Source organism: Bombina bombina, chromosome 10, assembly GCF_027579735.1.
Source record: "Bombina bombina isolate aBomBom1 chromosome 10, aBomBom1.pri, whole genome shotgun sequence".
Lineage (NCBI taxonomy): Eukaryota > Metazoa > Chordata > Amphibia > Anura > Bombinatoridae > Bombina > Bombina bombina.
The window spans coordinates 116452302-116465848 of NC_069508.1; the positions used below are offsets into that span (position 1 = coordinate 116452302).

The 13547-nt window shown below is 35.8% G+C and overlaps 1 protein-coding gene across 1 annotated transcript in view; it reads left to right on the top strand.

Annotated features, from left to right (window-relative positions):
- TTLL7 (tubulin tyrosine ligase like 7) overlaps nucleotides 1–13547 on the top strand; it is a 715282-nt gene that overhangs the window by 99807 nt on the left and 601928 nt on the right. The window contains exons 2-4 of the mRNA XM_053693316.1: nucleotides 7163–7328; nucleotides 8022–8150; nucleotides 11704–11825. Of these exons, the coding sequence (XP_053549291.1) occupies nucleotides 7304–7328; nucleotides 8022–8150; nucleotides 11704–11825 (276 nt within the window). The 5' untranslated portion in view covers nucleotides 7163–7303. The remainder of the gene's footprint in view (nucleotides 1–7162; nucleotides 7329–8021; nucleotides 8151–11703; nucleotides 11826–13547) is intronic.

The following is a 13547-nucleotide window of genomic DNA, read 5'->3' on the forward strand; positions in this document are numbered from 1 at the left end:
TGGTTGATACAACTTTTTGCAGTAAATTAATTGTATTTATGCTGCATATTTTTGCAAAATATGTTGCTTATTGTAATTTGCTAATTGCCTAATTTACTTTTTTTTATTAGTTACCGATGAGTCAGTATTTTTATATTTGTAATAAAATGCAGCAGCCTTAAAGGGACAGTCTACTACAGATTTTTTATTGCTTAAAAAGATAGATAATCCCTTTATTACACATTCCCCAGTTTTGCATAACTAACACTCTTATATAATACACTTTTTACCTCTGTGATTCCCTGTATCTAAGCCACTGCAGACTGCCCCCTTATTTCAGACTTATTGACAGACTTGCATTTTAGCCAATCAGTGCTGACTCATTAAAAAACCTCACAGGAGTGAGCACAATGTTATCTATATGACACACATGAACTAGCGTTTCAAGGGCTTAGAAATTAGCATATGGGCCTACCTAGGTTTAGCTTTCAATAAAGAATACCAAGAGAACCAAGCAAATTTGATGATAAAAGAACATTTAAAAATTGTTTAATATTGCATGCCCTATCGGAATCATGAAAGTTTAATTTTGACTAGACTGTTCCTTTAACTGGAAAATACTGATTTGTGTTGCTAAAGGATATTGTATTGTTGCTGATTAAAACCCTTTGGAGTAAGATTTTTTTTGTCTAAGAGACCAAGAATGACCAAGCAAAAGGAGAAAGATTAAAAAACGACTTTCTCTTAGGGTCAGGATCTTATACCAACCTTTCTTTCATGTAATTAGCAAGAGTCCATGAGCTAGTGACGTATGGGATATACATTCCTACCAGGAGGGGCAAAGTTTCCCAAACCTTAAAATGCCTATAAATACACCCCTCACCACACCCACAATTCAGTTTTACAAACTTTGCCTCCGATGGAGGTGGTGAAGTAAGTTTGTGCTAGATTCTACGTTGATATGCGCTCCGCAGCAGGTTGGAGCCCGGTTTTCCTCTCAGCGTGCAGTGAATGTCAGAGGGATGTGAGGAGAGTATTGCCTATTTTGAATGCAGTGATCTCCTTCTACGGGGTCTATTTCATAGGTTCTCTGTTATCGGTCGTAGAGATTCATCTCTTACCTCCCTTTTCAGATCGACGATATACTCTTATATATACCATTACCTCTGCTGATTCTCGTCTTCAGTACTGGTTTGGCTTTCTACAAACATGTAGATGAGTGTCCTGGGGTAAGTAAATCTTATTTTCTGTGACACTCTAAAGCTATGGTTGGGGCACTTTGTTTATAAAGTTCTAAATATATGTATTCAAACATTTATTTGCCTTGACTCAGATTGTTCAACTTTCCTTATTTTTCAGACAGTCAGTTTCATATTTGGGATAATGCATTTGAATTAATCATTTTTTTCTTACCTTCAAAAATTTGACTCTTTTTTTCCTGTGGGCTGTTAGGCTCGCGGGGGCTGAAAATGCTTCATTTTATTGCGTCATTCTTGGCGCGGATTTTTTTGGCGCAAAAATTCTTTTCCGTTTCCGGCGTCATACGTGTCGCCGGAAGTTGCGTAATTTTTTTGACGTTATTTTGCGCCAAAAATGTCGGCGTTCCGGATGTGGCGTCATTTTTGGCGCCAAAAGGCATTTCGGCGCCAAATAATGTGGGCGTCTTGTTTGGCGCTAAAAAAATATGGGCGTCGCTTTTGTCTCCACATTATTTAAGTCTCATTATTTATTGCTTCTGGTTGCTAGAAGCTTGTTCACTGGCATTTTTTTCCCATTCCTGAAACTGTCATTTAAGGATTTTGATCAATTTGCTTTATATGTTGTTTTTTCTATTACATATTGCAAGATGTTCCACGTTGCAACTGAGTCAGAAGTTACTTGAGGAAAATCACTGCCCGGGGCTGGAGCTTCCAAGCTAAGTGTATCTGCTATAAATTTTTGGTACCTGTTTCTCCAGCTGTTGTTTGTATTGCATGTCATGACAAACTTATTAATGCAGATAAAATTTTCCTTTAGTACTGTTATATTACCTGTTGCTGTTCCGTCAACATTTAATTTTCAGAGTGTTCCTGATAAACATAAGAGATTTTATTTTTTAAATCCATTTAGAAGGCTATGTCTGTTATTTCTCCTTCTAGTTTACATAAAAGTCTTTTAAAACTTCTCTTTTTTTCAGATGAATTTTTAAATGAACATCATCGTTCTGATACTGATAATGGTTCTTCTGGTTCAGAAGTTTCTGTCTCAGAGGTTGATGCTGTTAAATCTTTTTATTTGTTCAAGATGGAATTTATTCGTTCTTTATTTAAAGACGTATTAATTGCTTTAGATATAGAGGATTCTGGTCCTCTTGATACTAAATCTAAACGTTTAAATAGGGTTTTTTAAATCTCCTGTATTTATTCCAGAAGTGTTTAATCTCCCTGATGCTTTTTCTGAAGTAATTTCCAGGGAATAGAATAATTTGGGTAATTCTTTTACTCCTTCTAAACGTTTAAGCAATTATATTCTGTGCCATCTGACAGATTAGAGTTTTTTGGGACAAAATCCCTAAGGTTTGGGGCTGTCTCTATTCCTGCTAAAATGTACTACTATTCTTACGGCAGATAGTACTAAATTTAAGGATCCTTTAGATAAGAAAATTTGAATCCTTTCTAAGAAAAGTTTACTTATGTTTAGGTAATCTTCTTAGACCTGCTATATTTTTACCGGATGTTGCTGCAGCTTCATCTTTTTGGTTAGAAGTTTTAGCGCAACAAGTAACAGATCATAATTTTATAGCATTATTTTTATTCTATAACATGCTAATAATTTTATTGGTGATACCATCTTTTGATATCATTTGAGTTGATGTCAGGTATATGTCTCTAGCTATTTTAGCTAGAAAAGCTTTATGGATTTAACTTGGAATGCTGATATGTCTTCTAAAGTTAACTTTGTTTTTCCCTTTCTTTCCAGGGTAATAATCATTTTTTCGTTCTTTTTCTCATAATAAGGAGCAAAAGCCTGATCCTTCATCCTCAGGAGCGGTTTCAGTTTGGAAACTATTTCCAGTTTGGAATATATCCAAGCCTTATAGAAACCTATAGTCAGTTCCTAAGTACCCATGAAGGTGCGGCCCTTTTTTCCAGTTCAGCTGGTATGGGGCAGATTACGTTTTATTCAAAGGAGTTTGGATCAATTTCGTTCTCAATCTCTGGTTTCAGAACATTGTTTCAGAAAGGTACAGAATTGGCTTCAGTTAAGGCCTCCTGCTAAGAGATTTTTTTCTTCCCGTGTCCCAGTTAACACAGCAAGGCTCAGCATTTCTGAAATGTGTTTCAGATCTAGAGTTGGCTGGAGTAAATTATGCCAGTTCCAGTTCTGGAACAGGGGCTAGGGTTTTATTTTATCTCTTCATTGTACCAAAGAAGGTCAATTCCTTCAGACCAGTTCCGGATCTATCAATATTGAATCGTTATGTATACCAACATTCAAGATGGTTACTGTAGGACTATTCTGCCTTTTGTTTAGCAAGGGCATCTTTATGTCTACAATAGTTTTGCAGGATGTGTATCTGCATATTCCGATCATTCAGATCACTTTAGTGTTTGAGATTTCTCTTTTTAGACAAGCATTACCAGTTTTGTGGGCTCTGCCTAGCCCTCAGTTCCAAGAATTTTTTTCAAAGATTCTCGGTGCCCTTCTTTCTGTATTCAGAGAACAGGGTTTTTGTTTTTCCCTTATTTGGACGATTATCTTGGTATTTTGCTCAGTCTTCTCATTCAAAGAATCTCATGCGATTCGACCTTGTGTTGTTTCTTCAAGATATGGTTGGAGGATCAATTTACCAAAAAGATTCATTGATTCCTCAGTCAGGGTAATCTTTCTGGGTTTCCAGATAGATTCAGTGATCCATGACTCTGTCTTTAACAGACAAGAGACGTCTAAATTGTTTTCAGCTTGTCGAAACCTTCAGTCACAATCATTCCCTTCGGTAACCTTATGCATGGAAATTCTAGGTCTTATGACTGCTGCATTGGACGCAATCCCCTTTGCTTGTTTTTCACATGCGACCTCTTCAGCTCTGTATGCTGAATCAATGGTGCAAGGATTTACACAAAGATATTTCAATTTATATCTTTAAAACCGATTGTTCGACACTCTCTAACGTGGTGGACAGATCACCATCGTTTAATTCAGGGGGCTTTTTTGTGCTTCCGACCTGGACTGTAATTTCAACAGATACAAGTCTCACAGGTTGGGAGCTGTGGATCTCTGTCGGCACAAGGGAGTTTTGGGAATCTCAGGAGGTGAGATTACGAATAAATATTGGAAACTCCGTGCAATTTTCAGAGCTCTTCAGTTTTGGCCTCTTCTGTAGAGAGAATCGTTCATTTGTTTTCAGACAGACAATGTCACAACTGTGGCATTCATCATCAAGGAGCGACTCACAGTCCTCTGGTTATGAAAGAAGTATCTCGAATTTTTTTGGTTTGGGCGGATTCCAGCTCCTGTCTAATCTCTGCGGTTCATATCCCAGGTGTAGACAATTGGGAAGCGGATTATCTAAGTCGCCAAACGTTGCATCCGGGCGAATGGTTTCTTCACCCAGAGGTATTTCTTCAGGTTGTTCAAATGTGGGAACTTCCAGAAATAGATCTGATGGCGTCTCATCTAATCAAGAAACTTCCCAGATATCTGTCCAGATCCCGGGATCCTTAGGCGGAGGCAGTGGATGCATTATCACTTCCTTGGAAGTATCATCCTGTCTATATCTTTCCGCCTCTAGTTCTTCTTCCAAGAGTAATCTCCAAGATTCTGAAGGAATGCTCGTTTGTTCTGCTGGTAGCTCCGGCATGGCCTTACAGGTTTGGTATGCGGATATTGTCCGGATGGCCTCTTGCCAGCCGTGGACTCTTCCATTAAGGACCAGACCTTCTGTCGGCAAGGTCCTTTTTCCATCAGGATCTCAATTCCTTAAATTTTAAGGTATGGAGATTGAACGCTTGATTCTTGGTCAAAGAGGTTTCTCTGACTCTGTGATTAATACTATGTTACAGGCTCGTAAATCTGTATCTAGAGAGATATATTATAGAGTCTGGAAGACTTATATTTTTTGGTGTCTTTCTCATCTTTTTTCTTGGCATTCTTTTAGAATACCGAGAATTTTACAGTTTCTTCAGGTTGGTTTAGATAAGGGTTTGTCTGCAAGTTCCTTGAAAGGACAAATCTCTGCTCTTTCTGTTCTTTTTCACAGAAAGATTGCTATTCTTCCTGATATTTAATTGTTTTATTACAAGCTTTGGTTCGTTATAAAACCTGTCATTAAGTCAATTTCTCCTCCTTGGAGTTTTGAATTTGGTTCTGGGAGCTCTTCAAGCTCCTCCCTTTGAACCTTTGCATTCATTGGTAATTAAATTACTTTCTTGGGAAGTTTTGTTCCTTTTGGCCATTTCTTCTGCCAGAAGAGTTTCTGATTTATCTGCTCTTTCTTGTGAGTCTCCTTTTCTGATTTTTCATCAGGATGAGGTGGTGTTGCGAACTTCTTTTGAATTTTTACCTAAAGTTGTGAATTCCAACAACATTAGTAGAGAAATTGTGGTTCCTTCATTATGTCCTAATCCTAAGAATTCTAAGGAGAAATCATTGCATTCTTTGGATGTTGTTAGAGCTTTTGAAATATTATGTTGAAGCTACTAAGTCTTTCCGAAAGCTTCTAGTCTATTTGTTCTCTTTTCGGTTCTAGAAAAGGCCAGAAAGCTTCTGCCATTTCTTTGGCATCTTGGTTGAAATCTTTAATTCATCTTGCCTATGTTGAGTCGGGTAAAACTCCACCTCAGAGGATTACAGCTCATTCTACCAGGTCAGTTTCTACTTCCTGGGCGTTTAGGAATGAAGCTTCGGTTGATCAGATTTGCAAAGCAGCAACTTGGTCTTCTTTGCATACTTTTACTAAATTCTACCATTTTGATGTGTTTTCTTCTTCTGAAGCAGTTTTTGGTAGAAAAGTATTTCAGGCAGCAGTTTCAGTCTGAATCTTCTGCTTATGTTTTTTTATTAAACTTTATTTTGGGTGTGGATTATTTTCAGCAGGAATTGGCTTGTCTTTATTTTATCCCTCCCTCTCTAGTGACTCTTGTGTGGAAAGATCCACATCTTGGGTAGTCATTATCCCATACGTCACTAGCTCATGGACTCTTGCTAATTACATGAAGAAAACATAATTTATGTAAGAACTTACCTGATAAATTCATTTCTTTCATATTAGCAAGAGTCCATGAGGCCCGCCCTTTTTTGTGGTGGTTATGATTTTTTTGTATAAAGCACAATTATTCCAATTCCTTATTTTATATGCTTTCGCACTTTTTTCTTATCACCCCACTTCTTGGCTATTCGTTAAACTGAATTGTGGGTGTGGTGAGGGGTGTATTTATAGGCATTTTAAGGTTTGGGAAACTTTGCCCCTCCTGGTAGGAATGTATATCCCATACGTCACTAGCTCATGGACTCTTGCTAATATGAAAGAAATGAATTTATCAGGTAAGTTCTTACATTAAATTATGTTTTTCTCCTATCTCTTCTTCATCTTTTACACTCATTATTTATTCTACCTTGTATATCTCTCTTAAGGGACACTAAACCCCAAATTTTTCTTTATGATTCAGACAGAGCATGCACTTTTAAGCAACTTTCTTAATTTACTCCTATTATCAAATTTTCTTCATTCTGTTGGTATCTTTATTTGAAATGCAAGAATGTAAGTTTAGATGCGGTCATTTTGGTGAACAATCTGGGTTATTCTTTCTGATTGGTGGATAAATTCATCACCAATAAAAAAGTGCTGTCCAGAGTTCTAAACCAAAAAAGAAGCTTAGATGCCTTATTTTTCAAATAAAGATATCAAGTGAACGAAGAAAAAATGATAATAGGAGTACATTAGAAAGTTGCTTAAAATTTCATGCTCTATCTGAATCACGAAAGAAAAAAATTGGGTTCAGTGTCCCTTTAAGTTTCGTATTTATTTATACATGATTTATTTATACATGATTTATTTATACATGATTTATTTATACATGATTTATTTCTCAAATTATCTAATTTCTACAACTCTTTCCCACTTCCATCTTCCCAAAGCTTTGAAAATTAGTTTATACTCAATTTGATTTAATGTTTTTTGTTTTTTTTCTCTCTCTCTAAAAAGGTCTCCTTACTGAACTTCATGTAATGCAGAAGTATTGGGTTTGCCATGAGATGATATGAGGACAGTTGTTTCTCAGCAGTGTACGGTAGCCCAGCGGTGTTGCCTCATTGTGAAAATTCATAGCGTCTATCGCCAAACACAATGCCATCTTTGCCTCAAGAGTCAGGTAAGTCATCTGTAAAACACATAATACAAATTTATACAGATACCTTTTTTTGGTATTGTTTTTGTCCACAATTTAAAGGGACATTCCAGCCCAAATTGGAATGCAAGTGGATTCATTTCAGTTTTGAATAGAAGCATTTGTGTAATATACATGCATTAGCAAAAATGCTTCTTATAAAAGTTAGCGGTTTCAAAAGTGTATTTAAGTATACACTGTGCACCAGCATTTTAAACGCAAGCACTTGCTTAGAGAGCCTAAGGTGCTTGTTCCATCTGGTAATGACCTCAATTGTTAATTGCTGACATGATACAAGCCCCACTGGCGCTCTGAGTAGCTGCAGTATTTAAAAATGCTGGTGCACTGACAATATCTAGCTATGCCTCACATGCACGTGCAGAGAAAAATTGATTTAACGCTTAAAACAGTGATAAACTTTACTAGAAGCATTTTTGCCAATACATTATATTACAAATATGTTTCTATGCAAAGATGTAATTCATCTATGTGTATTTAAATTGTGACCGGAATGTCCCTTTAAGGTATCCTGTTTTATTGTTTACTTTTAGATGCAACCAACCAGGTGGATCATGTGATTCCTACACCTGGTTGGTGATAAATGTCTTCTTTTTTTTTGTGTGGGTATCATAAATTCTCTCTTTCTCTGTTTTTTTGTTTTCTTTTGTTTAAAAAAAGATCACCAAGGAACATCGAACTTATCATTAAACCCAGACTTGCCTTATCAAGCTCCTATCAAGAGGAAAATCCGGAAAAAGAAAAATGGCGTAATCACTGCAAATGTGGCAGGGACAAAGTATGAAATTGGTATGGTATTTTTTTTTTTATAAACCTGTTATTGTATTAGTTAGATTTAGTTATGGTAACTGCACTCACATCTCAACGTACTTTATTTAAAGTGTTTAAAAACCTTAGAACTGGGTAAGTTTTCATCCCGCAAGGACTGAAGCTGGACATCTCTATGTTCAAAGCTTTATGAGACCTGCTTTTTACCACCAAAACAACATTGTGCAAGACTCTCTACTCTAAAGGCACATTTTAATTTAAAGGGCCAGGATAATTGAAAAATAACACACTCCTATTCATAAGACCATGCACTACTGTGTGTTTAACCCCCACAAATGAGTTAAACCCACAGTAGAAGCCGCTGCTGATCCAATCAGCAGTGCTAGAGCTGCTTATTGCTATGTGTGCCTTATTTGTCTGTTATTTAGTCCTGTTATAATAACATTCTTGGTACAACTTAAAGGGACAGTCTACCATAGAATTGTTATTGTTTTAAAAGATAATCCCTTTATTACCCATTCCCCAGTTTTGCATAACCAACACAGTTATATTAATGTACTTTTTACCTCTGTGATTACCTTGTATCTAGGAACCTTCTTCCAGCCTCCTGATCACATGACTGTGACTGTTTATTATCTATTGTCTTAAATTTAGCATTGATTTGTGCTACATCTTAAATAACCCCCTGTGCCTGAACACAGTGTAATCTATATGGCCCACGTGTACTTTCTGTCTCTTTGTGTTGAAAAGAGATTTAAAAAGCATGTGATAAGAGGCAGCCCTCAAAGGCTTAGAAATTAGCATATGAGCCTACCTAGGTTTAGTTTAAACTAAGAATACCAAGAGAAAAAAGCAAATTTGATGATAAAAACAAATTGGAAAGTTGACTAAAATTAAAAGTCCTATTTGAATAATGAAAGTTTAATTTATACTAGGTTGTCCCTTTAAGGTTGAAAGATACTTGTTGCAGGACATAGTGAGACTACAGCCGGCACTGCAAAACGTTGCCGCACAGCCCATTGGAAGATGGGCAGGCGCACTCCCAATATTCATTCTAGCCATAGGACCTACTGTTTCCTTGTCACAAGCTGCAGTAATCTATTTAAAGCACATGTGAGGCTTGTATACCGAGAGAAGCCAGGTAGACAGCAAAGATCATGAACAACTTTGGAAGGAGGGAAGAGGGCAGAAGGAATCCTTCTTATAGGCTGGACCACTCGCTCCAAACGATTCCCTTTTGAGAAATATATTCGCTATTTATGCATGAAACTAAATAATATGTCATGATATGCTTTTAAAAAGAGTTAAGTTTACTGGCACTTTAAAGTCGCAATATGTTTGAAGTCCTGAAGTTAGAGAGCATCCGGGTTTGCTTCTGCACAAAATTTTTCCTTTTAACTTGTTATACATGTGCTAACCCGCCGCGTTAAAAATTTGCGCGTGAATAATGATATTTTCTTATTGCACTTTTATGTCAATACACATCTTAAAAACAGAACAGAGTCTTTTCCAGTCGATTAGGAAAACACTTGGCACAGATTTTGCATTCCAATTCAGCAGAAAACCTCATTATCTCTTGGTTTAAATGGGGCTTTGCACAGTTTAAATGCCATTAATTCCTGGCTTGATAAAAACTTGCTCAGATCACATTTTTAATTTATGAAACATTTACACATAGATACAATCATTTGAGTGTTCATTTCTAACTGCTATTAAGTGATTAAACATCTAAAAAATGTAATTTTATATTAACAAAAACACATTTTAATAAATTGTTAATATATAATATTATAAATTGATAATTTTTGTTGAATGTGAAAAGCCTGAAAAAATTGATGTGTTTAAGATAATGGTTTGGATCAGGGGTTAATATTGTAGCCACTCAAAAACAGAATATTATTGCTCTATCCAGCTCTGTTTGTTTCTACTCAAAACATTCCTTAACCCCTTTACGCCCTTAGGACGCCCAATGCCAACCTAACAGTGTTGGGCTTTAACACGTCCTGCTGCTTCCTATTTTTTGTTTAATGAAAAATCGGACTGGACGGATGGCCTAGCATCGTAGGCAGTCCACCATTATCCGATCCTGGCCTGGTTTTGTGACGATCACGTGATTTTATTTTTCAAGCAAGTGTTCACATTGGAACTTCGGGCATGAAGGGGTTAATCTCAACAAGTTGGCTTACAACAATTAAAAAGGAACATATGATTTCCAATTGCATTGCTCTATGTTACTCAGGTGTAAAACAAAGGTATATTTATTAAGGGTTGGGCAGACAATTTCCAAGACAGGAAACCTGTCTGCCCAAACCTTATTAAATATAAAGAGACATGAAACCCAAAATTTAACATTTAAAGGGATATTCTAATGCAGTAATCTAATTTATTCAATCATTTTATTTTTACATAAATGCTCATTGGTAACAATGGCCTAGATTCCATTGCTGTGGTAAACTGTGCTAACTGTTGGAAACAACAAGTAACTCCATTAAAGTCTACAGAGACATTTAAAGTTACCACCAGTTTACACAGTTTACAACAACAATGGAAACTAGGCCAAGGTGTCTGGCTCCCTGTATGTAGCAGCCAATCACAAGCTCCTACTCAGAAATGGCTTAGGAGCCTGTTTTATGAGAAAATCTGCCTTTAAAAGGACAGTTTAGTCCAAAATAAACTTTCATGATTCAGATAGGTCATGTAATTTTAAACAACTTTCCAATTTATTTTTTATCATCAATTTTGCTTTGTTCTCTTGGTATTCTTAGTTGAAAGCTAAACCTAAGAGGTTCATATGCTAATGTATTAGACCTTGAAGGCCGCCTCTAAGCTGAATGCATTTTGACAGTTTTTCAGCACTAGAGGGAGTTTGTTCATGTGAGTCATATAGATAACACTGTGCTCATGTACGTGGAGTTACCTTGGATTAAGCACTGATTGGCTAAAATGCAAGTCTGTCAAAAGAACTGAAATAAGGGGGCAGCCTGTAGAGACTTAGATACAAGATAATCACAGAGGGAAAAAGTGTATTAATATAACTGTGTATTTATGCAAAACTAGAGAATGGCTTATAAAGGGATTATCTATCTTTTAAAAAAATAAAAATTCTGGTGTAGACTGTCCCTTTAAGCCCTTACTGTGGGTTAAACACATAGTTACAAACTAACATTCATATTATGATAAACACCTTTTATCAAATTGGAGCATTTTCTTATTTAATTAGAATGCCCCTTTAATGTAAAGTATTACGTTTAGGTAGTGTGACCTTTCACCTCTATGCACATTTTCACTTTCATGTTGCTAGATGTATTATTTTAAAGGGACAGTAAAAAAACAGGTAATTACAAGATTTTTTCAGTCTTGTAATAAATTAACATAGACGTAAGCTTCAAAATGTTTTCCATGCATTAAGACCTAGAAGCAAATTAGATGACAGTAATAAATTGGAAAGTTGTTTAAAATGGCATAATTTATATGAATCAGGAAAGATACATTTTGGGTTTATGTCCCTTTAACTAAACATTTTATTACAAATCTTCAAGTATCTTAGACTGAATCTAGTTTTAATTTCTTGCAGTTCGCTTAGTCATTGAAGAGATGCTTTTTGTGAAGACAAAAGATGAAGATGAAACTGCAAACCTTATTTGGAGTGATTGTGCGGTACAGCATGAGAAAATTGCAGAGCTCAGGAATTATCAAGTAAGTGTTTTCAGCACCTCAGTGAATAATAGCAGTGAAACTGCTGTCCTTGCCTTCTTATTCCTTTTATCTTTTTTGCAATCTATCATGGGCAAAGCTTTGTAAAGACTGGGGCTTCTGTGCTGTGCATCACTTATGAGTTACACATGCTGCAGGGTGTGCAGGGAGGAACATGTATTTGTGTTTGTGGACAGCATTATTCATGTTTCTCGCTGCACACCCTGCAGCATGTGTAACTCATAAGTTCCCAGGAAAACATGACTGTTGTGACATTTGGTGTCTTTTTTTTATTTAAGTGAGAATAGAATTGAACTTCAATATAAATTAATTCATATTTGTTATCTTTTGACTATTTTTACAATCACTTAGTCATTTTATATAAACTATTTTTACACTATTGATGCATTTAATATTAAATATTTTCGGGTATTTTATTTAGTTCAAGATAAAAGTCAGAATTAAACTTATTATGGTTGGGGTAGAGCTCACAATTTTAAGAGACATCAATTTATTTCTGTTATAACATTTAATTTTTCTTGTTGTCCTTTATTAAAAATCATACCTAGGTAGGCTCAAACAGCAATGCAATTATGGGAGATAGCTGGTGATTGGTGCTTGCACACATATGCCTCTTTTCATTGGCTCACCATATGTGTTCAGCTAGGTCCCAGTTGTGCATTGCTGCTCTGTGGCTATCTTTAACTATGCATTTAATCTCTTTGGATATGTTAACTTGTAGTCATAAGCAAGCAGTAGTGTATTATAGAAGTTTTGGTTTTGCATTTTTATGTCCTATTACAATAAGATTCTATTTTCAAATGTACTTCGTCCTCTTGCAATCCCTTGTTAAAAAAGTATATGCACATATCCTACACTAGTGGGAGTTGCTACTGATTGGTGCCTGCACACATTTGTCTCTTGTGATTGGCTAACTAGATGTGTTCAACTAACTGCCAGTAGTGCAATGCTTTTCCTTCAGCAAAGGATAACAAGAGAATGAAGCAAATTTGAAAATAGAAGTAAACTGGAAAGTTGTTTAAAATTGTATGTTTTGTTCCCTTTAACCCATGCAAATGGATGCTTCTCTAGGTAGAAAACAAGTCCTTGTATTTTTGCTAGTGAGGCATATCATTGTTCACAAATAAGGCGTGTGAGTTTTGCTTATGATCCAGTTAGCTTTCCCTATAGTCCATATGCACACAGACTTGCACTTCCTTTTTTAGCTTAAAAATAAAAATATAGCTTTAACATCTGGACTTTTTATGCAAATAGTATTTTAACATGTTTAAATATTTCTCTTATTTATGAGTTTACTGTGCCCTTGGTCTAAATTTATTTTTAATCTCTTTGTAAGTTTAGTACTTTAAAGTATGAGCTCTAAGTGAGCCTATCACCCTCACCATGAGAGTTGGAAGGCATTGTCCTAAGCTGTCATAACTCTTTTTGTAGCAGTTTTCTATTTTATGTCACAGCGCATGGGATATTAGACACTTGATCCATCTTAGACACAGGTTTAAGATGTTGACAAATTAAAGGGACACTGAACCCAAATTTTTTCTTTCGTGATTGAGATAGAGCAGGCAATTTTAAGCAACTTTCTAATTTACTCCTATTATCAATTTTTCTTCATTCTCTTGTTGTCTTTATTTGAAAAATAAGTTATGTAGGCTTTTTGTGGTTCAGTACTCTGGACAGCACTTTTTATTGGGTGATAAATTTATC